General features: G+C 43.0%; 1 protein-coding gene across 4 annotated transcripts in view; it reads left to right on the forward strand.

Moving 5' to 3' along the window:
• Positions 1–12874, forward strand: part of GABPB1 (GA binding protein transcription factor subunit beta 1) — a 40588-nt gene extending 27714 nt beyond the window's left edge. For all 4 annotated transcript variants that reach the window (XM_077829038.1, XM_077829039.1, XM_077829041.1 and 1 more), the window contains exon 9: positions 11119–12874. In XM_077829038.1, coding sequence (XP_077685164.1) covers positions 11119–11271 — 153 coding nt within the window. In that variant the 3' untranslated portion in view covers positions 11272–12874. The remainder of the gene's footprint in view (positions 1–11118) is intronic.
• Positions 12875–26885: the final 14011 nt, after the last annotated feature.

A 26885-nucleotide genomic window follows, 5' to 3' on the forward strand; every position in this document is an offset into this window, starting at 1 on the left:
TCTGAACCTGTCGAGGTTAAAGTTAACAGCCAAAAGGTTGAAGCTACAGTCCTTTAGCCACTGTACTTGGTGCAAGTTTTAGAAATTCCAGCCACTCAAAGCATCCTTGAGTTCTTACTTAGCTACAGTTGTTTGTAAGTTCAAATGTCAGCCATTGGAGCCCTAGACCTGATCAACTGTTGCTATACCCTTGCTGTACATCCTCATGTCTCCTACTTCCACAGAGCTGTCAGCTGTGTAAGAGCATGTATAGGAAATTATCTGATGGCTTGTTGGTACTTTACTTTTGAACCTCTGTGCTCATACCAGAGCTCTTTTTAAACCCATGAGGGAATCTTGTTTATATTTCGTAGCAATCAAATTTATTTTTCTTGTGGAAATCACCCTGTTAGAAGTGTGAGATGGTCTGAGTCCTTTCCTGCAAGGAGCTATTCTTTGAGTACTTGCTCATGTTGATTCCGTTCTAGGTGTGTGCGTGCCCACATGCATAGTTATCTGAGATTTTTCCCTTAGCAGTATCTGTAGGGTCAGCTGTGGTGCTCCCTTGAGCGTTGAGCTCATTCACTGATATATCAGGAGTCCCCGACCCTACGCCCTCTCAGTTCCTTCTCACTGCCTGTGATGGTCAGAGTGCTTCCTATAGCATTGCAAGAGCATTAGCAGTTCTTTATAGCCCATTGTTTATCTTCTTTGTATATGGTTTGTAGGTACTTAGTTAGCCGTTAAGTGTTAGGTTAGTCTGGTAGTTAGAGTCCCGGCTGGGACTTTGCCCCAGAGTGGGGCATGCCCCGTTTTCCTGGCTTCAAACCATGCTCATCATGCAACAGGCCGATGCCTATTAGTGATCCCCATGACAGCTGTTTGAAGTGCTTGGGGGAGTCCCATAGAAAGGTCAAGAATCTGTAAAAACTTTTGCCCTAGAACCCAGAAGGAGCAGGATAGCCACTTGAGTGCCCTCTTGATGGAGGCTGTGCTTCGTCCTGTGTTGGAACCCTCCTGCTTGGACCTCACGCCGAGCACCTTGGCACCTGTGCGTAGCGCATCGTTGGCACCATGCTTCGCCCAGCACTATTCTGCCTGACCGGTACCTAAGAAACAGCAAAAGAAGGAGAGCCCCTGGCACCAGAAGTAAAGGGGCTTCAGGCAAAGGACCTATGTTAGGCCATGTGCCCACCCTGAGGCTTCACGGGGGTACTGCTGAGGTCGGACCCCCTAGCCTGGCCAGGGATCCGACTCCTGGGAGCATCAGGGGGTTTTGGCTTCTCTTAGGGCCCTCATTGCCCGAAGCAGCCCCGGCAGCTAAAGAACAAGCAGGTCGACCAGCACTGTAGACGCTGCGGTAGGTGTCAGACTCGGCTAAGACCCCCAACACCTAAGGTCAAGCCTTCGAGGCATGGACACGAGTCAAAGCACTGGTCCCATATCCCCGGTATCGGCAAGCTTCCCGCCAAAGATCGACGTGGCTCAGGTCACCTTTGCCTAGACGATCTCCCAGATGTCAGTCCCCGCTGGGGCGGGTTCTCTCCCTTTCACGGCACGGGTCTCAACTTCCCCAGTACCGCTCGTTGAGCAGGCATTGATCTCTCTCTCGTATCACCGGTCGCCAGCCAGGGTCAGACAGCAGACTCAGGCCTCGACAGCTCCGCTCTGGTCGCTGGAAGGGCAGTGAGTTGGACTGGGAGTGAGTTGTTCAGCCCGAGGGAGTGATTTGCCGACGACCCGCAAGACCAGTGCGGCATCTGCAGCAGTGACAGTAGCCCACTCCGTACTGGAACCTGTCAGGCGTGCCGATAATGCCGGTTCCATATTCCCACCCGGCTTCCCTGTCTGCCTCAGACAAGCCACTGCCGGCACCATAATTGGAACACAGCACCGAATCTGACGCAGGGGCAGCGCAGCAGGGTTCGACACCTACGGAGCCGTCCCCGGAGAAGAAAGGGGAATCCGTCCCTTCTCCAGCAGTGCTATGATCGTCGTCATGTCTGACGAAGCGGTGGCAGGTCCCTCCCAAATGGGCAGTCCCCCCGATGACATCAAGGAGCACCAGGCCCCCCTTAAACGGGTGACTAACAATTAGAACTTAAAAATTGAGGAGTCCACAGAGGAGTCCGACGACCTCTTTAATGATATATCCTTCTCCACCATGGCCCGGGTCACACTGCCCGTCTACCCAGGGGTCCTTAAGATTGCCAAATCGCTGTGGCAGACCCCCTTTTCCGTTCTGCCTACTTCTAAGAAGGTAGAAAAGAAGTATACGTGCAAAAGGGTTTGAATATTTGTACACATACTGTCTAGCAGCGTCACTGGTCATGTCCACTGTTAATGAAAGGGACAGGCAGGGTCAAGTCAGTGGCACGCCAAAAAACTAAGACACCAAGAGACTGGATTTGTTTGGCAGAAAAGTTTATTCGATGGCCAGCCTGCAATTTCAAGTATCTAACCACCAGGCTCTGTTGTCAGGTACAATTTTAATCTGTGGGATTCCCTTGGCGAATTCAAGTAGGCCCTCCTTCAGGACTGAGCCCAGGAGTTCACTGCTTTAGTTGATGAAGGCACAGCTGTGTCCAGAGGGGCCCTCCAGATGGCCTGGGACACTACGGACTCTGAGGCCAGGGTGGTTGCCTCTGTGGTGGCCATGAGGCACAGCTCCTGGTCTCTGGGTTATCCCAGGAGATGCAGGCCATGATTCAGGACCTCCCATTTGAGGGGGCAGGGCTCTTCTCAGAGCTCATGGACTCAAGACTCCATGGCCTTAAAAACTCCTGTGCCACCCTCTTCTCTTTGGGCCTTCGTACTCCTCAGTAGGCCAGGAAGCCGTTCCATCCTCCACCTCCCCAGTCTAGGTCCTGGGGAATTACCCAGCTGAGCACCTACAGGAGAAAGGATAGAGACAAGAGGTCTAAGCGGAGACACCTGTTGTCTTCCTGTTCGTCTGCTCAGTCTGGTCCTTCCAGGAACTAAGGAGGCCAGAAGCAGACATTTTGAGGGTGCGCTCGAGGACGGTGCCCCAGTCACTTTCCAGGATCCACCCTCCCACTCTTTCCTCAACTGTCTTAGCCCCTTCTGGTTGGCCTCGTCTCGGCTGATCTCGGACCATTGGGTGCTCTACGTAGTAACTTCAGGTTACACCCTGCAGTTTGTGGCCGACTCTTCCTTCCCCATTCGTCTTCAGAGACCCTTTTCATGAGCAACTTCTCATCCAAGAGGTCGAGAACCTCCTGCACCTGAGAGCAGTGGAGGAGGTCCCTTGGGACATGAAAGGAAATGGGTTCTACTTCTGCTACTTCCTAATCCTGAAAGCAAAATGGGGCCTCATATCCATTTTGGACCTGCGTTTCCTCAACAAGTCTCTCAAGAAGTTGAAGTTTTACATGGTCTCCCTAGCCTCCATCATCCCCTCCCTACATCCGGGAGACTGGTATACTGCCCTTGACTTGAAGGACGTGTATTTCCATATTTCCATTTTCCCAGGGCACAGAAGCTTCCTCGGTTTTGTGCTGGGCCAGCGCCATTTCCAATTCACGGCGCTGCCATTCGGTCTCTCGTCAGCCCCAAGAGTATTCACAAAGTGCATAGCGCCAGTGACTGCTTACCTGAGGGACAGGGGTGTTCAAATTTACCAGTACCTCGACAACTGGCTAATAAAGGACCAGTCCCAGAATCAGGTGTGGCAGCATCTCGATCTGGTTTACTCCACTTGTCGTGACCTGGGGCTATTAAGAAAAGAGAAAAAGTTTACCTTAATTCTAGTGCATCCCATCCATAGAGTTCATTGGAGCGGTCCTAGACTCTACTGAGGCAAGAGTCTTCCTCCTTGAGGCTCGGTTCCAAGCCATGGTGGACCTCATCTCGTGCATGCAAGCCCACCTTCTTGGCACTGCTCACACGTGCCTGCGATTGTTGGGCACATGGCGGCCTGCACTTACATGGTCCGGCACATGCGGCTCTGCTTCAGGCCCCTGCAGGCATGGCTGGCGTTGGTCTATGTCCCCAACAGACAGCATGGATTGTGTGATCAGGGTCCCGGACCAGGTACTGTCACCACTCATCTGGTGGAAGAATTCTGCATTGGTGTTGGAGGGAGTTCCCTTCGCGGCTCCATCCCCATTGATGACCCTCATCTCTGATGCCTCAGACCTTGGGTGGGGAGCCCTTTTGAGCTATCTCAGCCCGCAAGGTTGTTGGTCAAGTCACGATCGCTCCTTACACATCAATGTCAGGGAGCTGAGTGGTTCACCTGGCCTGCTAAGCCTTCCTACCTCACATAGAAAGCCCAATGGTCCAGGTCCTGACAGACAGTACAGCAGCTATGTTCTATATCAACAAGCAAGGCGGAGCCAGATCGTCTGCCCTTTTTCAAGAAGCCCTCAGGCTCTGGGACTTCTGTGTACCACATGACATCCATCTTGTAGCCGCACACCTCCCCAGGGCCAGGAACGCCTTAGCAGGACCTTTTCATCTCACCATGAGTCATTCTTCCATCTGGAAGTGGTCACCATCATCTTCCAGAGGTGGGAGACTCCCCAGGTGAACCTGTTCGCGTCCAGGCAGAACAGGAAATGCCATGTTTTCTGCTCAATTCCCGGGATCAACAGAGGCTCCCTGTTGGATGCTTTTCTACTCCCGTGGTTGGGGGCTCTGTAGTACGCCTTCCCCCCCAGTGCCGTTAATTCACAGGGTCCTCATGAAGATCAAGCAGGACAGGGTGAAGGTGATCTTCATAGCACCAGGTTGGCCGTGCCAGCACTGGTTCAGTATGCTTCTGTATCTCTTGGTGGCTGCTCCGTTACAGCTACTGCTCAGGCCGGAGCTGCTGTCCCAAAACCACTGCAGTCTTCTGCATCCGAACCTGGCGGCACTGCACCTGACAGCTTGGCTGCTGCATGATTAAATGCAGAGGATCAGGAGTGCTCGGCCACTGTCCAGCAGGTCCTGTTGGGCAGCAGAAGGCCCTCCACCAGAGCGATCTACCTAGCCAAATGGAAGCGGTTTGCTTGTTGGACCTCGGATAAAGGCATTCGGCCAGAGCAGGCCTTGTTGCAGTTAATGCTGGACTACCTTCTGCATCTCAGGCTCCAAGGCCTGTCCCTTTCATCTGTCAAGGTCCACTTGGCCGCTATCTTGGCCTTCCATCTGCCACTTAAGGGTAGGTTGGTTTTTGCCCAGGACATTACTGCCAGGTTCTTCAAAGGCCTCAAGCGCCTCTACCCGCACATCAGGGACCCTGTTCCTCCATGGAACCTGAATCTTGTGTTGTTGCAGCTCGTGGGGCCCCCCTTCGAGCCTCAGGCTTCCTTCTCTTTCCTTCTCCTTCCTTGGAAGGTCACATTCTTGGTTGCAATAACATCTGCCCACCAGTCTCTGAGATTAGGGTGCTCACCTTGGAACAGCCCTATACAGTCTTTTACAAAGACAAGGTCCAGCTGCAGCCACACCTGGCTTTCTTGCCCAAGGTGGTTCAGAGTTTCACATGGGCCAGGATGTTTATTTACCTGTCTTTTTTTCCAAAGCCACGTAAGTCGGAGGAGGAGCGTAGGTTGCATTCCCTAGACGTCCGGAGGGCACTACCCTTCTATATTAAAGGACCAAGCCATTCCGCAAGTCAACACAATTGTTCGTGGTGATGGCCAACAGGATAAAAGGTCATCCAGTGTCTGCTCAAAGAATTTCTTCTTGGATCACTGCCCACATTCGTTGCGGCTACAGTCAGGCAAAGGTGCCACATCTAGGGATTGTAAATGCCCATTCAAGCCTCTTTGGCAGCTTTCTTAGTCCAAGTGCCTATCCAGGACATCTGTAGGGCGGCCACCTGGTCATCTGTCCACATGTTCACATCCCATTATGCACTTAGCCAGCAGACCTGGGACGGTGCTGGCTTCAGTAAAGCAGTACTGCAAGCAGCTAGACTGTGAACTCTAAGCCCACCTCCTGAGGATACTGCTTGTGAGTCACCTAGAATGGAATCAACATGAAGAGGCACTCGAAGAAGAAAAAATGGTTATCTACCTTTCGTAACTGTTGTTCTTCGAGATGTATTGCTCGTGTCCATTCCATTACCCGCCCTTCTACCCCTCTGTCCCGCAAGAAGGATCTGAGAGGGAATAGGGTCAGCGGCTCCTATAATATACTAGCACATGAGTGTGGCACTCAAGGGGACGCCACAGCAGACCATACCAATACCACTAAGGCAAAAATCTCCGATGACTGTGCACATGGGTGCGCGCGCAAGCCTAGAATGGAATGGACATGAGCAACAATTCTGGAAGAACAACAGTTACGAAAGGTAGATAATTTTTTTTTCTCTGTTTCTTCCAAAATAAGACTAGTGGAATTCACATCCAAGATATATTCTCTATTTCCTCTTAATCAAGAAATCCATTCTTTTCAAAGAAGTGATTCTTCTCTCCTTTTAAGTACTGTATAGCCATGGCAGAAGCCTGATGCTGTCTTTTTGATTTAGGGCTGCACCAGGAGAGGTTTTAAAGCATCTATTTGCAGGGGAGTCTCTAGCACCTTCATGGCAGGGAAGAAAAGATCTGCTGATGAAGACATCTGTGAAAATCTTCCTTTAGGGCTTGCTTCATTTGTATGCCATAGGTTTCTTCAACCTGTCTGCTCTGTTTGTTTATATTCGTTAAAAAATTATTTTTCATGTGTATATAGTATTTATCTTTTCCAGTACCCTCCCTTTCTGTTTTCTTCTTCTTGCTGATTCCAGGAGTAGCTGCAGATTGGAAGGCGGCCATTCTCTGAAAACAGGGAAATTCTGTCTTCCCTGTTAATTGGTGATTTTATGGATTGGCCAGTCTGGAACATTATTCACTTGGAGTTTCTGTGTCATTGTTCATGTATTTTTCAATTTTGGAGGTAATCCAAGTTGTAAGTAAATTGTGTTCTCTAATAAGCAGACTTGACTTTAGGCTCAGATAATGTTAGAAAAAACTGAGTTAAAAGCAAGGAATTTTCATTTATGTGAATTATTTCATATTAGAGGAAGCTTGGTATGTATCTTATGTTTTCAAGGTTTGTATATGTACAGTTGTTATCAGTAAAATATTTAAAATTCTTATCAGCATTTAAAAGAATTTCTCTTTTAATTTAAAGAGTAGAAAGCTCTGAATAAAATAAAATTACCTATTTCTGAACCCAGATCTAACTCCTTTTTGTAAAATAATCTTGCATTTCTCAGACATGTAATTCTAAGCCGTGTGTGGATATTTATTGTGCAAAAAATCCCTTTCCAAATAAGAGGAAGATTTTGTTTGTTTTCCCCATCGAATTGCTGAATATCACAGTTTTGACATACCTTTGTACCAGAAGACTAATTTGCCATAAAACAAAAAGTTTAACTCTACTTTTGTATTATTTTTTTCATATTATTCCTTTATTACTGACCTAGTTTTTTAATTTAAGCATTTAAAATAGTACACACCATCAGATCTTTCATTTACTTAAGAGATTGGTGTATCTGCATTTTGTGTCTCATTCCCCTCCATTAGCTACATAACCACATTTTATGTGGAGACTTTTTAAAAAGACAATTTCTTACTCAGTAGATTTGCTCCTTTTATTTAGAGTCAAGTGTGCTTGCTTTAGTTAATCCATATCTATAGCAGTATAACTAAGAGCAGAATTTAGCCCCTAAATAAGCTTATACTTCCCCTACTTCTACTGCAGAAAAATATACCTGTGGGAGAGAGCTGAATTCAGTTCTCATCTTGTATCATCAGTTCACTAAGTTCCAGTTGTAGAATCTCTTTCTACTGGTGATAATTGCAAGCCAGAAAGAACACGTTTGATTTTCAGACTTCAGGTTGAGTTTGCAGCTGTGGCAGTTAGAAAAGTCATCTTTTCACTAATAAACTGAAAAAATTTGACCTTGGATGTCCCTGAGGCACAAACTTGTACCCCACAGTGCTAACTTCACTTTATACATTTTTTAGAGTATAATTGCACTTTACATGTCCTGTGACGTGAATTTAAATGTTTATTTTGCAAAAGGCAATTATAATTGGCCAGTCCAATTGTTGGATGGGTTGATTTACTATTTAACCATTCATGTGGTGTCTTACAAGGCAGCGTTCTGATTCCCAAGAGGATAAACTTAGAAGTTGGATGCCAAATTATCTTGTCAAGTGAGTGATCCAGATCATCACCTTTTAAGATGGAGCACTCACTTTATTCGTGCATACTCCAGCTGAGAGAAACCTATTGATTTTAGCAATGAGCAGTCCTTGTGGCACCTTAGAGACTATAACAAATTTATTTGGGCATACGCTTTCATGGGCTATAACCCACTGCATCTGATGCTGGTGAAGTGTGTTATAGCCCACGAAAGCTTATGCCCAGATAAATTTGTTAGTCTCTGGTGCCACAAGGACTCCTCATTGTTTTTGCTGATACAGATTAACACAGCTACACTTCTGAAACCTATTCATTTTTAGCTTCTCTTTCAGCCCAGTGTTCAAAACTGTGTAAAGCCCCATATAAAGCAACTACAGTATATGTAGTTTATTCTCTTCTCTATTTTGATAACTAACCTTTATGAAACTTAATAAAATCTCTCCTTCACCCATTGTTTCTGCTACACAGATGCTAACATTAGCACTGATCAATTACCTTTGTCGTTATATGCTGACATATTCAGCACCACATGTGACAGCTAAATGTAGCTCTAGCATTGGGGACAGTAGGAATCAGAAGGCGTACTATGTGTATTGTATTTATTTAATATTTTTAGGTACTAATCATGCAAACAGGTGAGGAGTGCTGAGCTGAGAAAGAAAAGTATTTTAAGTATTATAGAAAAGAATTTCAGACCTGCATAAGGTCTGAAATCGTAATATGGTTTTGAGCTGCTAGAGTGAAGGAGAAAGTGTGAGGGAGTATGGTGATGATGCCATTGTCTTATTTGATAGACCAACATTTTCCTGAGGGACAGCTTGGCAGCTTTATTTTCTGAGTTTCGCTTCCACAACTACTACTTGGTGATTAAAGTGAAAAGAGTGATTGAATCAGAAATTGGCTTCTCCATAATAGTATGGTGCACTTATTTTAATAAGATGGCTTCTGTTTGAGTGAAGATCAAAACAAAGCTATTTTCCAAGGCAGTCATTTTTCAGTGGGATGCAGTTTGTCACAGTGGCTCTTCTGCATCAAACAGCATGGCAGCATCTACGTTGTTAATAGCTGAATGTATTTCTATTGTACTCAGCTATGTTTCCTAGGACACAGGAGAAATGTCTCCTGCTTTGAAATGAAGTGTCTCACTTAGCCTTGAAACCATTCTGTGACATCATATTTAAATATAGCAGATGAACAGTATGCCAGACAATTGGTTTGTAGGATGGCCAACTATAATTCACTTTATACAAATTTTAAAAAATAAATCTACCAAACACTTGTTAATTCATAAAAGTACAGTACATACAGTACATAAAACAATCCAAAATATTCTTCTAGATTATATAGTCAATGACTGACTGAATTAATGAGAATATAGAAGTTAGATACTTGTATTGTGAGCAGCCATCACTTTACAGCATAGAGAGCCACTAGTTAAAATTTCGCCATCCAATTGGCTGAATAGAAATAAAGAGCATGGTTTTACTCTCATTGAAGTCAGTAAGAATTTTGTCATCAATGGGAAGCGGATCACACTCAAAGTAATTGTAATGGAGTTTTGTTGTATTATATTAGTATTTGAGCAGCATGCTTCTGCTTTTGTCTCCCAAGTTTATTTTCCATAAAAGCCTGGTTATCATTTATAGTGAGTAGCAGCAAGCTACTGTTAGCTGATGTTATTATATTCTGATCAAACTAACTGTATATAGTAAGCACTGTCAAATGCACAAGCCGGCGTGTGGGCGGGGAGGGAGGGAAGAAAAATATTTTTCTCTAATTCCTTTTAGTTACAGTAATCGTAAGGGCTAATTCTAGGCAAAACTTCCTTGTAACAATACTAGGTTAAAAAAAAAAATTCAAACAAGATTTAAGGTGTCCGAGTCCCTTTTAAATGATTTAGTAGATTAAAAATGTATTTCTGATGGGCTGGAAAACAGTTACCTCATTAGAATGCAGTGTTCATTAATTGTTCAGTGTACACACAAAGTCAGCACACTATTTTATTTGATCACCTATTGTAGTCTGAAATATGACTCGACGTAATTGTGTGAATTTCCATGTTTGTTGCGTCTCATTAATTTCTAAATCGGATTGCTCACTTTACAAGTGAAATAGTTTTTTCCCATTAGCTGTGGATCTGAAAATCAAGCTGTGTCCCTTCTGGTTTCTGCATTGTTGCTAGAAATAAAGATTCTGCAACTGGAACTTAGCCTCTGTACTACAGCTGCATCTGTGTGGGCAAACCCCTGTGCCTGCATGGATGCAGATGCATGATGGGCCCTTAGTTAAGAATTTCATTGATGAGCAAACTTTTTCTCCGTCCTGTTAGAGATGTATGTGTTGTAAGGTGGAAAACCTCTATTTCACCTCATCGGGGGAAAGAATAGGTTGCCAGTCTAATTGCTTCTATAGTTCTGTAGGAGAAATACCCTGGTTTGTTTGTTTTTTGTTTTTTTTTTATTTATAAAAACCTTGGCGGAAGTTACTTTTATCATGCTATAGAAGAATTGGTCCCTGGAAGTTCTATTTCTATGCTATTGCGTCTGTTTCTAATTATATAGACACTCATAGTGGGGAAACCTGCTTGGATATGAACTGTGTATTGATTTTTTTTTTAAAGAAGTTTGAACTTTTTTTTTTTTTAAATTCCGATTCTGGAAACTGAGTCGGACAACTGTGCCTGAATATTCAACATATTTTCCAAAGATTGCTTTTTTCCCCTGAGCAAATGTCATAAGAGCATACTCTTAAAGAGAGAGTATTTTTTGGTATATTTGCACTTTAAATCTTGTGAGCAATTGTCTGGCCCAATCTTTCATTGTTTATTTACACAAAAGTATTTAAGTGAGAGTTTTGCCTGAGTAAACTGCAGGACTGGACCTCCTAGCTTCTGATTCTGTATATGATGCCTTGTACCTTGGCTGTCCAAAAACTGCCGTTTTATCTTGCACTTAACATGCATTAGACAAAACATTGCTGTTTTGTTTTTAATAGGAGAGAGAAACTCTACAGAAACAGCTGGATGAGGCAAATCGAGAAGCACAAAAGTATCGACAGCAGCTTCTAAAGAAAGAGCAAGAAGCAGAAGCCTATCGGCAGAAATTAGAGGCAATGACCCGTCTCCAGACTAATAAAGAAGCTGTTTAAATATTGAAATGGACATATTGTAAAGTCTCTTACTTTCAGTCAAGAAAACTGCAGTACAATCTTGAACTGTACACTCTATAGGTACAGAAATAGGATTACACAATAGCAAAGATGCTACAGGTTGATAACTGGACTTAAGCCATGAGCTCTGATGAATTTCTTGTAACATAAAAGCTGAATTTAGACATTGTGAAAAGTATTTAAAATGAAATACTGTAAATAGTTGTTTTTTTTACAGTTCCAAAGTGAGTTGATAAATTTTTTTGAAGGGATCCAGAAACACAAGAAGCCAATGTTTTTGTGAAATTTTGGATTTTAGTATAAATCTAATTTCTGAAAAACAGAACAGTTTTAAGGGTGATGTTGCAGATTAAGATTGACAGTTTGAAAATGAATTAATAGTTATTCCTACTGGGAACAACTTAGACCTCTTTTTGAATAAGACATTTCCTGATGGACATCTTTGTACAACTTTAAGTAGTTGTCTTAGATTTTCTGAAAACCCTTGTTTTAGAAAGTGAAAATTTTATATTTAATTTCCGATATATCCAAGTAGATTTACATGTATATGAAGCTAATATTTTTTAAACTTTTCAGTTTGTACATATGCTGCATGTTTTTATAATTTCTACACACATCTTGCATAGATATTTTTCAGCAAAGATGAGGAAAACTATGAGAAAAAATGTTTAGCCTAAATGTCATTTGAAGTAAGCTAGCAGCCAGTTTTATTGTGAATGGTATATTTCTTGGAAGAATGTAATTTGTAAAAATAAAAAAAACCTTAATTTACGTAATACAGACATTATTTGAAAATGTTGACAGTGGGGGGCATTGAAACTTCACTTTTCTGTGAGTCTTATAACTTTCGTGTGCAAACATTTTTAAAGTACAGAAGTATGAAAGACTGTCTCCACAGGAACCCACATAGCAATTCCTTTTAAATATTCTTAAATTGTTTCACCAATAATCTTCAGATTATCTCAAGGACACATTTTATAAACAGACTTTTTGCATTTAAATTATGCAGCTGGACCTGAAAGTTTGATGTTGTTTTGGTGCTCTTGTTACCTACCATCATTGTGCTTCACTGTGATAAATGTGTCTGTGCAGTGATCTGTATGAATATTTAGCATTTATTTAGTGCTTTACATCTTCAAAGTGTTGTATAATCAGTAAAGAATTAATCCTCACTATGTCCCCTATGGTATGGACATTATTGTCCCCATTTTACAATTGGTATAAGCGTGACACAGAGAGGTTAGGTGATTTGCCCAAGGCCACATAAGTCAGTGGCAGACGCGGGAATAGAACTCAGGAGTTCCTGGCTCCTAGTCCCGTCCTTAGGTCATGCTGCCTTAAGACTGTTTGATGCCGTGTTACATTCAACTTTGAACTATTGTGCGGATTCCTTTTTTGTAAAACATAACTTGTCTTTTATTCGTGCTTTGCTTTGTCTTTCCATGTTTCACTGCTTTTATGATATTGTTTATATAAACTTAAACAAAGTCTAGTTTACCTATACTGTATTCAAAGGCATTGCCCTTAAAACTGTACTCTGGCCTACTTTTTCTATTTTACAATTAAATATCTTTTCCACATATTCATGGTGTAGAATCAAATACATTTAAATTGTTTTATATGTACATTAAAAGATCTGAATTTTTATCATGGTTCTGAACAATATGAAAACACTGTGTTACACGTTAGGTGTTAAGAATATCCTTTGGGGTGGCGGGAAGAATGAGGAGAGAATTGAATTGGCAAAATATAAATTTATCATTCATTTATCCATTTATCATGAGAGAAAAAAGCTCTAACCAGTATTTTGCAAAAGTTTTAATATAGCAAAAGGGCTTAAGAACAATATATAAGGCAATTTAGCTGCTCTTTGGAAAAACTTTTAAGTTTTTAGTGGCTAGTGTGAATAATAGTTACTTAAATTTCACTTAGAAAAGTGCCCTCAGTATACTCTTGCATGGGGCTTGACAGAACTATGTTGTGCAATATTACTAAGTACACAGCATGGAGGCTAGCGCGAGAAAAAGCAGCCCCTACAGACTTCAGTTAGGCGACTCATGATTAAGGACTGCAGGACTGAGCCTGTGTCTTGCAGCGTATGCAAAAGAATAACTCCTTGTACCTGTAAACACATCCAAACTTTCCATTGTCCCAGAGCTTGGCTACCAGCGCCTAGATATGCCAAGGATTGGTGCTTTCTAAGTACTAAGGCCCTGTCCGTGTTAGAAAAGTCTGTTGTAGTTTGTGCTGCACTGGTGTAAACATACATTGTTTTTTCTGCCCTGTGTTCACATTAGCATGGTGCTTCATTGCCGTCTTGGTACATGTTCCAGAGTTGTTCTTCAAGTAGTGTCCCTAGGAGTGCTCCAGTTCAGGCGTGCTCACGCCTCATGCGCTTTGATTGGAAACTTGGTAGTAGTGCCCATTGTGTCCTACACATCCTCATGCCCTGCACTGAGGACATATAGGGTTGCCTGGGCAAACCCACCTTCACAGTCCGAGAGAGTGTGCTAATGTGTCTGCTTTACTATTCAAAGCTTGTCCTTAGTCTAGTTATTTTTTTTCTTTTCCTTTAATTTAATTTTATGCTTATTTCATTTTGTAGGGGGATTTGTTCTATAATCCCTTCACCTCTAGGGGGGGCTTTTTCTTTTGAGATCCGCTGTCTTGAGTTTCAGTCATCGCCTGACTAGCCAGGAAGCTATCCTGGTCAGTGACTGGCACTCCTGGTGTACCTATAGCTTTGGGGGAAACTTACATCCCTCAGAAGCGTACTATCCAGCTTTTAAAAGCAGAGCCAGGAAGAATTGGGAGATAACACTACATCATTATGACAGGTTTCAGAGCAGCAGCTGTGTTAGTCTGTATTTGCAAAAAGAAAAGGAGTACTAGTGGCACCTTAGAGACTAACCAATTTATTTGAGCATAAGCTTTCGTGAGCTACAGCTCACTTCATCGGATGAAGTGAGCTGTAGATCACGAAAGCTTATGCTCAAATAAATTGGTTAGTCTCTAAGGTGCCACTAGTACTCCTTTTCTTTTTGCGACTACATCATTAAGAGCTTAAGTTTTATCTCCATCTGGCCTTGGGTCCAGGCATCAGCTTCTGAGACCATAGTGCCCTGTCAACATCTGCACTTACCTAGACTTAAGAGAGATCCTTGGAGGACTCATTCTCATTTTTAAAGAAAATGAGAAAGCCTCAGTCTTCTCAAAGTAAGACCATATTGGAGACCTCAAGTCCTGCTCTGGGTACCACTGAGGCTTCAGGTGCTGTCAGTGTTGACCCTGTGCATGGAGCTCCAAGCTTTTCTAAGGCTAAATGCACCAAACATGCCTCAGTATCGATATCCTGCACCGTATTGCAGAAGCAGGACATTGCAGCAAAGGAATTTAAATCCTCTACTTCTAAAAGGGTGATACCTACAACTCCCTCAGTACTTTCCATGACTAAGCCAGCCACCAAGACATCCTCAGTACTGTGCAGACGTCCCATTTCTGATACTGTCTCAAATCCTCCTAAGCCATCTTAGTCGGAGCCATCTACTTCCATTGTATGAGACTTACCAGAGCAGTCTATGCCTGTGGTACCAACTGTGGAACCTTGCCATGTACCAACAAATCCAGTACCACAGGAATTCAGATACTCCAGGGACTTATTCATATTAGATGAGCTGGAGTCTCCCCGGCTAGTGGGTACTGCTTGTCTGTTGGTACCACGAGTGACACAGTCACCAAGATTGGACCTTTCCTCAGTACCATTCGATTCTCCAACCCTCTGAGAGTGGTAGAGTTCCTCCTTCAGATGAGAAGGAGTTCTCTTCTGACTTCCAAATCTCAGTGCAGGATTCCCATATTCACCAAAGGGACCTCCCGCCTGACACTTTTGGGGAAAGAGGAGAGCTATACCCAGGACTGACCCACATCCTTTCACACTGGTTCAATCACCATTGGGTGCCACTCCCATGCCTTATGAACTCACTCAGTGGCCATACTGGGATCCTTAGGCTGCACATTCTCCTACCCCATCTATCCCTCCTCTGTTACATCAAGGGCAGGAATCCTTTGAAGAGCAGGAGGCCAAAGCAGATAAGGAAGCTTTTCTGCAAATATCTCCTCATCTCCAGATGAGACGGTAATGCCTGCTCCAGCTTCTCTGGCTGAGGATTTCAGACAGTTTGCGTACATTTCATTCAGTCCTGAGACTCCTTACAGATCGCCTTAGAGGAGGTTAGAGAGTTGTAGCATACGCGCCCGCACGTTCTTCAGTGGACTTTCTGTGCTTGAGTTGCCTTGCCAATTAATGAGGCTGTATTGGACACTGCGAAGTTCATCTGTCAGAGCCTAGCACTGACCTGCAAGAGTGCCAACAAAAAATATTATGTCCTGGCTGAGGACTCCGAACTTTTATTTTCCTATCCTGCACCTAATTTTCTGGTTATGGAAGCAGTGAATGAACATGGCAAGCAGCAGCATGTAAAATCTATACCTGATAAGAAACAAAAATGTCCTGACCTATTTGGCTGTAAGAACTACTTGTCTGTGACACTTCAGTTTACGATCACAAATTACTAGGCTTTTAGAGCAAAACATAACCATACACATTATTCTAAGTCTACCACCTTTATTGAGCACTTCCTGACAGAACATCACGAGCAACATCTGTCTATTATTAACAAGGGCCAACCATTAGCTAGGACCTCACTGAGGGCCTCTTTAGACACAGTTGATACTGTGTCTCACTCCATTTCTACAGCAGTGGTCATGCATAGAACATCCTTACTCCAGCTGTCTGAGTTCCCAAGAGAGGTCCAAAACAAGATCAAGGTCCTCCCCTTTGATGGATTAAAACTTTTCCTGGAAAGCACCGACAAAGCCTTGCAGGAATTCCAGGGCCCCCGGAGATCCCCTCAAGCAAGCAAATGAAAGTTTAGCAGATTGCATCCTGCTCCATTTTCAGGATTTCAGAGACCCATAGTGCTGCCCAGAAAGAAGCCAAGGTTTCAAAGAAATAGAACACCCTCTTCATCTGCATACACCACTCAGCCTTCATCATCATCAAAACAGTTTTGATGGATAGGTCAAGAGTCTGGAACAACCCGACACCACTGAGCTGCATCTATACAATTCTACCTGCCCCCCCCCGGCCACACACACACCTTTGGAGGCCCTCTCTCCCACTTTCAATCCACATGAGAGCCGTTTACATCAGACAAATGAGTGTTGGAAGTTATACGATTGAGTGGTTACATCAATTTTACCTTCCTCTCCCCTCCACCCCCCAACCCGCCTCTCTTCTCCATCCCTTTTCAGGGACCCTCTCACAAGCACTTGCTAAAACAGGAAATAGACTCCCTTTTACACTTAGGAGGAACAAAACCAGTTCCACATCAACACAGGGGCAGGGTTTTTACTCCAAGTATTTTCAGGTTCCCCAAAAATGGGGGAGTGGAGACCGATTCTAGATCTAAGACTACTAAACAACTTCATGTAAACACAAAAATTCAGGATGGTGATTCTTGCAGCTATAATTCCATCATTGGAACCAAAGGATTGGTTCTCAGCCCTCAGCCTTCAGGATGCTATTTTTATGTCACGATTCAGCCTATGCACTTTGGTTTCTAGTCAGTCAAGTTCTAGTATCAGGTGCTTCCTTTTGGCCTTTCTTTGCCATGCAGGTGTTCTCCAGAGTACTAGCAGTGGTCGCTCTTGATCTTTGACAACTGGCTATTCAAGGGCTGGTTTTAAAACAATGTTCTCTCCACAATAAAGACAGCAATGGTTCTGTTCTGCAGGCTAGGTCTGCAGCTCAACATCAAGAAATTTACTTTGAGCCCACTGCAAAGGATAGAGTTCCTAGGGGCCTGCTTAGATGAATATCAGCCAGAGCTTACCTTCCCATGGACAGCCCTCATGACATAAACAAACAAAAATCTCAAAAATTCAGATCAGTCCACAGACATCAACAAGAAATTTCCTTCAGCTACTCAGACACATTGCAGCTTGTACCTTTGTGATGCAACATGACAAGTTATGACTTTGATGTTTCCAGGACTGGTTCAGGATGTTTTATACTGTGAACAGACACAGCCTGAACAAGCAGGTGTCAGTCCCTTGTCAAGTACGAGACTCTCTCAGTTGGTGGAAAGACCCAGACGTTTGTTTGGGTGTTCCATTTATCCAACCCTCCCCAATCATAACAACAGATGCATCTTTGGTGGGTTGGGGAGCACACTTAGGGATCAACACCATTCAGGGAAAACAGTCTGCCCATGAAGCATATTTGCACATCAGTTTCTTGCGGCTGACGGCAGTCAGGAATGCCTGTATCCAATTCCTGCCACTAATCAGGAACAGATCCCCATAAAGAGTGCAACAAACAACGTAGCCTGCATGTTCTATATCAAGCAGTGAAGGTCTGGGAGAGAGGAGATCCCCTTCTCATTGTGCCAAAGTGGTGAGGTATGGAACTGGTACATAGGCTGCTGGAATTAGGATGCAGTTGTCTGTCTCCCAGGAGTACAAAAGACAATTGCCGATGACCTCATCAGGCACTTGTCCCAGGACGATGAATGGGATTCCGAGACTCTCAATCACATTTTCCTGAGTTGGGGAGTTCGAGAAGTGGATCTCTTTGCCATCATTACCAAAAGGAAGTGCAAATGGTTTTGCATAAGAGAGGATTTGGGCCCTCACTCACTGGAAGATGTTTTCCTGGTTCCATCAGGGTTCACTTGGCGATTATAACAGCTTTTCATTCCCTGGTTGAGGGATTCTCATTGCTTGCTCGTCCCACCACAATGAGATTCATTAAGGGGCTGAGGAACTTTTCTTCTCATATTATAGAACCCATCCATGATTTAAACTTCATACTCAAGAGTCTGATGAAACCCCCTTTCGAACACATAGCTACCTATTCCCTTCTTCACCTAGCCAAGAAAACGACTTTCTTGATGGCCATTCCTTCTGCTTGAAAAGTTGGGGAAATGGGAGTTTTAATGGTGGACCCTCCCTCTATGGTGGTTTTTTAAGGACACAGTCTCATTACAGCCACATCCTAAATGACTACCTAGAGTATTGTCTGAATTTCATATCAGTCAAGTCATCCATCTCCCAGTTTTCTTCCTGAAACCACATCAGAGCAAGGAAGATGCTACCTTCTATATCCTGGATGTCAGGAGGGCACTAGCCTTTTATTTGGACAGAAATAAATCATTTAGAAATTTTCAAGACTGTTCATGTCAATTGCTGGCTAGTCCAAAAGGTCCACAATCTGCACCCAGAGACTCCAGATGGATTTCTGGATGTATTATTTCTTGTTATGGATCTGCCAATTTACAGCCTCCTCTGAGGATTTTAGCCCATTCCATGGTGTCTCTCTCTTCCTCTACAGCATTACTCAAATGTTCCCGTTGTTGAAGTCTGCAAGGTTGCAACTTGGTCTTCGATGCATATATTCTCCCAGTGCTACATGGTGGTTCATTCTTCTAGAACAGATGCTGTTCTTGGAAAAGCAGTTTTGTCTTCAGTATTGGACTCAACTCTAAAGCTCCCTCCTCCTGTTGAGGATATTGCTCAGAAGTCACCTGAGTGGAGCACCCATAGGTACACTACTCAAAGAAGGAGAGTTTGCTCACCTTGCACAGTAACTGGAGTTCTTCAAGAAGTGTCCACTATGGATGCGCCATAGTTTCTTCTATGGGACTTTGCGGTGGAGAAGAAACTGAGGGTCGTTTGCCTGTGCAGCCCTATATATCCTCAGTGCTGGGCATGAGGATGTGTAGGATGCATGCATGAGCCAAAGGGGCACTACTATCAGTAATCTCTGATCAGAGGCTCATGGAGTGTAAGCACACTTGAAGTGAAAATTCTGAAGTGGAGCACCCATAGGGACACCCACCTCAAAGAACTCCGGTTACTGCACAAGGTGAGTAACCTCTCCTTCCTGGCTCTGTTCCATGTCATGTTTTGTTCTTGGTACTTGTTGATCAGGATTGTAGATACCGCTAGCAGGCTAGGAGAATTGTGGGAGGAGAGGTTAAACTCCCACAATTCCCATGGGGGTACAGTAGGCCCCATGACAGCACCATTTCAATCCTGTTCTATCAACATGGAGATTCATTTTTGTACTATGTATTTGCTGTGTTTTAACATACATTTCCATTTCTTGTTGGAAAAACAAATAAAGGTTATCAGATCATGTCAAAACACGATCCTGGTCTTCCAAATCTTGCTTATTCTGCAGGGTGAATTCCATCAAATAAGAATGAGCTCCTATTAAAAAAACAACCTATAACAAAACAAAAACAAAACCACTTCTCCTTTCTTGCAGGAAAGGTAGAATTTTAAAGGGACCAGACTGTTCATTAATCTTCTGTGTGCGCTATGTAACTTAATAAGGATGAGATTTCCAACTTTGCATGTATCACAGAAATCTGGTTGGCTGCTGCGGGGCCAGTTTTAGCACAGTTGTCATCAAATTCAGTACATAATGAATCAAGATGGCAATCAGCAGTGCAGAGCCATTGCTTGGAGCCTGTTTGGTCCACCACTGGAGGTTCCAGAGAGCTCAGGAGAATCTTGTTCCCTGACAGACGACTCTCTTGGTGGTTTGATAGGACTTCATAAAATTATTTTCTCCAACATAGTATCCACAAACTCAGACAGAAGGCATTATCTGGGTGGTAGATAATCTGGTAATCCAGGCTCAACCACTCCTGTTGTGAGGAAATTCCTTATATTTTTTGTGGATAAGATTGATCAGACTAAGGATGAGTTGACTGCTGTTGTGCCAGAGCAAGGTTTTGGGGAGATAAAGGCCTTATCTTCCCAACTAGAATGTCAATTAGCAGTGCTCATAAAAGTACTGGAGGTGTTGAGACAATTTTTTGCTCCTCACCCCGTTCCTGTCTTGTGAAGGCTAGTGGGGAAGTAACTTAGTGCTGTGCTGGTGGAGATTGTCAACATCTTTCTTAGAGAAGGCAAGACTCCCTTTTGTTTTGAAGGAAGTCTTAGTAAAGCCTCTGCTCACAAAATCATTGCTTGATGTTAAGAATCTGGCTAATTCTTTTTTGAATGTCTTCTGCATATTCCCACTCATGGGATGCACCATCTTAGACAGTGGAACTTTCTCATAGCATTCCCCTTTAGAGCGCTCACACGCCCTTCCTACCCCTCTCTTCATTGTTTCGAATGTTCTGAGGGCGAGGCTAGAATAGGGGGCATGGTGCTCTTTGCTGACTCAGTTCCTTCCAACCATAGCAGCAGATGGACACAAACCTCTCTGGATCCCTTGCTTAGTAGTATTTTAGCTTAGTAAAGTTACGGTTTATTATTTTGTTTAGCCTTAGGTTAAGTTACCTTAGTAGTTTAGAAAAGTTACTGAGAGATCATTAGTTTCATTTACCAGTTCCATGGTGGATCCAAAGTTGAAGAGACTTGGTTTTAAAAGGTGTGCATCTTCTCCAGAGGTCTTCCTGGCATTGAATGCTCATCCTAGATGCCTAGTTTGTCTTGGTGAGAGCCACTCTCCTTTGAGATGCTCTGACTGCAGCACCTTCACCTTCCAAGCACACAAAGAATAGCAGAACAGGCTACAATCTTTATTCCTTCTAGAAGCTTGGGGTGCAAAGCTTCCTGGATCCAGCACCACTAAAGGATCTGATCTTAAGGAAAAAAGGCCAGTATTGGCTTCAGATACTTCTGAGTCTAAGAAAAAGACTGTTTTGTAAAAGGTACGAGTCTCAGCTCCAGGATCCATTCCCAAGTCACTGGATCAGACTTTTAAGCACTTACCACTGAAGCCTGTGTCAGCCTCTAAGGTAAGAGCCAAACCATGATAGAAGTCATTGGGTCTGACTCTCTCAGTTCTGAAGAAGACGATACTGCAGGACGAGATGGCTCTGATTGCTGAAATTAAATCATAATTGGGAGACTCCTTGGATCTGTCAGAAGAGGAGCAGAGACTAATGGATCCTAAACCAAAGACTAAAGTTTTAGAGTGGGATTTATCTCACAAGATTACTCCCTTGTTCAGAGGACCAACATAAGTTGGTGAATGCTTTAATAACTGAAAGCCAGACAATGTCAAAATGTGCACTCAGAGCTTCTTTCATTGTTTCAGGTTTGGCAGTGAGGGCAACACCTCTGTTATGTTACTCTATAGACATGTATCACTGAAGTCTTCTCCTCTTCCTCCTGAAATGAAATCTAAAATAGAGAATCTTCCTGTTGAAAGCCAATGGGCTATTTAGTAAGATGGTGCATGAAATATTGGAAAAGATTAAACATGATCCAGAGCAAGATCTTTGGGTCTCTTTCAACCTTATGAAAGAGGAATCCCTGGATCATTTTTTAGCTACCATACAGAGTTTTATCCTCCATCTTTATTGTCTAACTAAGTCCAGAAAAAACAACCACAACAGTAAGCACCTTCTTCTTTCAACCTTAGCCTCAAGTGAGAGCAAAGTATTATTCAGCTTCAGTTTCTCTTCTAAATGTCAGGCCTCAAGTTTGAAATAAGATCAAGACCTTCAGACTAATCAGCAATGAACTTTCCTCCCCATCCTTTGGAAACTGGCTTTCCTGTTTCATCAGCCCATGAAATTTATTGCATTGGACTAATGGATTCTAGAGATGATAGAAAAAGGCAATCCCATTCAGTTCAAAATCCTTCCTTCTCTCAACCCTTTCCTATTCTGGGACTTCTGTTATGAAAGCATGTTAAGATCAGAAATTCAGTCTCTGGTACAGTTAGGAGCAATGGCAGAGGTATTATGGGAGTTCATGAATTAGAGCTTTTATTCCAGATATTTCCTGATACCAAAGAAAGATGGAGGTCTTTGTACAATATTGGACTTGAGCAAGCTTATATCACAAAGTTCCGTTTCCAGATGTTGACATTAGCATTTAGTAATTGCCTGCCTTTCAACCTAGATTTGTTTGCAGCTTAGAATCTAAAGGATGCATATTTCTATGATATTGTATCATTGCAAATATCTCTGTCACAGTGGGGCAAGATCATTTCCGTTCTAATGCCCACAGGAGTGTATTTTAGACCACTTTGAATTTTTGTTTACTCTTATCAAGATGATTGATTCCTCAAAGACTCATTGAAAGAACACTTAAGCTTATCTTAATAAGACTAAAGAATTTTGAAAGTCCCTTAGACTTTTTTTGGTACACTGACAACTACAAAATTCTTTCTTCACAGTCACGCACTATGTGGGTTAGACAATTTATAGAAGAGGGATATAGGATTGAATCTAACACTCGACCAGAACATTGACTACCTCTTTTGTGTTGAGAGATGTAAGGCTTCCACGTGGAGCTCTAGTCATACTTTTACAAATTTACACTATTCCCAAGACTTCCAACCCTATTAAATTAGGACTCCCAAGTCCCACCATCTGTTCATGGAATACCACTTGCCAAACTATCCTGAGTAGGGCTATGCCAAGGACTATCAAAGAAGAACTGTGGTTCTTCAAAGTGGACTCTGCATAAACACACTCCCTGCTTACCTTTCCCTCTTCTTCGCAGGTCTTTAAAATCGTCTGAGGAAGCAGTGGAAACATCTGAGAACTTGGAAAAAAGGGATAGGAGGGGCATGTGAGCACTCTAACAGGACGGTTCTACCATCTAAACTGCACTGGCCAGCGCATCCCATGAGTGTCAGAGTCCATCTTGAAGAACTCCAGTTACAAGTAACTTCTATTTCTCACCCTTTATTGCATGTTCCATTTTTTAGTCAGATTGCTGAAATGGGATGTGCAAGAAAATGCTCAATATCTAGATTCCTCTGATCTCCTTGACCTTTGTCAATTTGATTATAGACTTGGCTTCAGCACAGATTACTATAGTCACATTGGTCTTCTCTCTTCCTGGTCAGGACTCAGAAACAGCTTGTATGTGCTTATATGCCATACTGTCACATCATCTTGTTCCATCCCACCATCAGTTTCACGGGCCAGTCAGAGCTGCTCTATGTGCTGATGGACAGCTTATATTTTCCATTTAAATATTGTTTTTAAAAATTCTAATATTTTACCCACTCCATGACCTTGGTGGAATTAGTCCTGAATTTCAGCTGAGCAAGGGAGAGAAGACTAAGGTCAAATTAGTTGCAACAGTGCAGACCCACTCTGGTGTCACTAACTGTCTTCAACAGAAAGATTACACATGTCTGAGGAAGGAAGGGACACTGTGAAATCTTTGTTCTTCGTGATGTTGTATGAAAAAAGGCACTCAACTTCCTATTCAGATCCTCGTTTGAATTTGTAGAGCTGGCAGTTAGAAAAAGAATGTTGTAAACTCAGAAAATTTGTCCTGGAAATCATTCTGAGACAGTAAATATGGATTGCCATGATGCTATTTTTACAAGAATTATTTTCAAGAGCAGTACTGAACTTTAATTGGTGCTTAATTGACATGTGTGTGGAGCCTGTGCACTGGGTAAAAACTATTTTTAACATGAAATTGGACAGTATGTGACATTTTCATGTCTCTTTGGAATTTGTAGCTGATACAGTATCAGTAAAGAATATAGAAACCCAGCAATAGAGTGAAATGTTACCTGTTGATTAGGCACTGCTCCAATTGAACTGTTTCACAATCAAAATAACGTCCATGTCCTTGCATCTTGCAAAACTTAAATACAGTTTAATCATTGTAAACGCCTAGAAATGATAACAAATTCAGCTCTAGCCTGTAAAGTGATAGTGGACACATTTGTGTCCATATGGAGGGTTTCCCAAGGCTTTGGCAACACAGATCTATTTAGCAAATAACTTAAAAAAAAAAAAAAAAAAGGCTTTTCTATTCACACTGCTTCCTGTGAGCAAATATTCCATCCTTCTTGGTCTATAACCAAATCAGTTTGAGTGCAAGGTAACTAACAGAGAATTGTTGTTTACTGCAGGTAATATTTGCCATGAGTGCATTTCATTATCATCTATCTAACTTATACCCCTCCTGAATAAGACCTACTATTTGTTCTTTCCTACATTGAATGAAAAATGCTTGTTCACACGGTGTCATTTTGGAGTGAGAGACGTAAGATAAATGTCATGCGAAACATTTATTACGTGTAGCCTAGGTCCGAAAACATGTTGGCGTAAAATATTGCTCTATGTTTGTTGTTCCATGTTGAAATCATAAATGTAATCAGCAGCCCACTTTATTAAAGAAACTTGTTGGAGGCTTATAATAAGATCTGGAATCAGAGAAAATTAACACACTGCCTTTACATGGTTTTAAAACCTTTTAAAATATTTGGAAAGGTTTTATAAGTGTGTGGATCTGAATAGTAATACGTAGCTCTTATATGGTGTTTTTTCGTCGGTAGGTCTCAAAGCACCTCATGCTATTTAAAGTTTTTAGTCTCTCAATACCCCAGGGAGGTGGGGAAATATTAGTCTCCCCATTTTACAGATGGGGATCTGAGGCACGGAGAGGCTGCTAAGTGGTATGCCTACAGGAAGTCTGTGGGAGAGCAAGGAATTGAACCCAGATCTCAGGTTATTACCGCAACTATTGGACCATCTTGCTGTCTGTATTACAAATAAAGGAATACATACAGTCTCTTGGAAATGTGCCCATAATTCAATCACATAAGTGAAATGACTGCTGTTCGTTTGTTACACTAGACTCCTGAGGCCCCAGTAAGGGATCAGGGACCCCTTGTGCTAGGAACTGTACAGACATATACCCCTTTGTCATTAGTTTTCAGTAGTACATACTGGAAATAAGGAATAAATCCTTTTAGAGCCAGATGCTTTAAGCATGGGTGTGTTATGGGATCAGGTAGCCCCTTTCTCTCCTTGAGATTCATGGTGAGGAAGCAGCTATTGGAGATGCTGAGAGCATTGGGGTGCCTGCTAGCACTACCAGCAGCATTTAGTGCCCCAGAGGAGGCTCATCTAAGTGGGGTCAGGGCATGATTATCTGCTCTGCTCACCAGCAAAGCAGTTGCAGAGCTCGTAGCTACCACAGAAATACCTCAGGTTAGATCTGGTGTGGAACAGGCTGGCTTAGGGCTGAGAGAGGTGGTGGGCTGTGAATTCTCTGCATCGTTTCCCCATTCCCATTAAAGATGTGGACGTTCCTTACATAAATACTGAGTCTGGATCCTCTGAGGGAAGTTCTGGGGGCAGCCAGCAAGTGGTGGTTGCCCTGGTGGCACAGAATCAATGGAGATGTGCTACCATAGAGGGGGTCAATAGGAGGCAGTGCAGAGTCACAGAGACTCCATAGAATTAGAGTGACCCTTTTCGCCAGCAGTTCCACAGGATCTGTGGATTTTGTGATCTGTCTCCCCTGTTCATTCTCCTGAAGGGCAAGTTCCCACCCCATATTCCAAGGGGACAATCTGGAGGACTCTCTGTGAGAAGAAACTCAATGTGTTTCCTTGTCAGTTACCTGGGTTATTCCCATGCATGCAATCCAAAGAATCTTGGACTATTCTCGGAGCTTGATTAATCTGCATTATAATTCTCTGTTACTCAGGCTGTTCTGTCCAGAGCAAAGAGAAATGAAGTTCTTGTAGCATTCCCCAGATTCTAGTTGTGAGAGTTTGTGTTTGTTCGTTTGCTAAAGGCTCTTTCACAAGCTAATAGCAGATAAATACATTTCTGGCATATTTTTATATGGTGCTTTCATGCTTCTGGTGTGAATGCCTTTGTATCAATGTTCCTTCCTTCACGATATCAATATCTTGATTGTATCATTATTTCTCAGAGCAACTTTGTCATATCTCCAAAACTGCTGTTCCTTATCAAATATCTACTGGAGGCAGAGGCTCTGAGAGATACCCAGAGTTGTTATGCTGTAGGCTGCTTGAGGGGAAACTAACTTGAAACTTCTCTTTATTCCAAAGTGTCCAGGCTGCCATTTAGTACATCCACTATGCAGGCATGAAAGGCAAGCTTCTTTGAAACCCAGTCCTCAGCCTTTTTCATCTTTCACTATGGGACTATTCCCTTTTGACAAATACAATTTTAAGTAAGATTCTAGGTACAGTCCAGGACTGCTTAGTGATAGTGTGGAACAGCAAGCACTCCCGGAGAGCAAAGACTTTGCAGTCAACATTAAAATACAATGGGAAATACACTAGCGGCAAAGGCAGGCCAGGAGGTGTTCTGATCCATAAAGTTGGAAGGGGTGAGTCTCTTGAGAGCAATCTCATGGGCTGATTACAGTTCCAAATTAAGGCAGAGGTGTGCTTGATGGGATGCTGGGGACACTATACCAAGCAAAAGTGCTCAAGCACATCACACCTGGGAAGGGCAAGAACAGATATACAGCATGCTCCCAGCTCAGCTCTCTAGGGGCTGTCTGGTCCATGGGGTGGGCATGAGAATGAAATATAACCTAGTCCTATCTGGCTACCATTTGGAAAAGTAGATTATCCAGAAAGGGAATCATCACTGTACAGCATCGATGTTTCCAGTTCTACAGTTACAATCACGTATATCTCCTTTCCCTGCAACAGCAGAAGGCAGATTACTTGCATATAGGGTGAGATTTGCTCCTAAACTAGAGCGACTGGGCTCAGTGCAGGGATCTCCACGGGGATAGAGTATCAGAGTCAAGGT

Source organism: Eretmochelys imbricata, chromosome 10 (genome assembly GCF_965152235.1).
Source record: "Eretmochelys imbricata isolate rEreImb1 chromosome 10, rEreImb1.hap1, whole genome shotgun sequence".
NCBI classification, from domain to species: domain Eukaryota; kingdom Metazoa; phylum Chordata; order Testudines; family Cheloniidae; genus Eretmochelys; species Eretmochelys imbricata.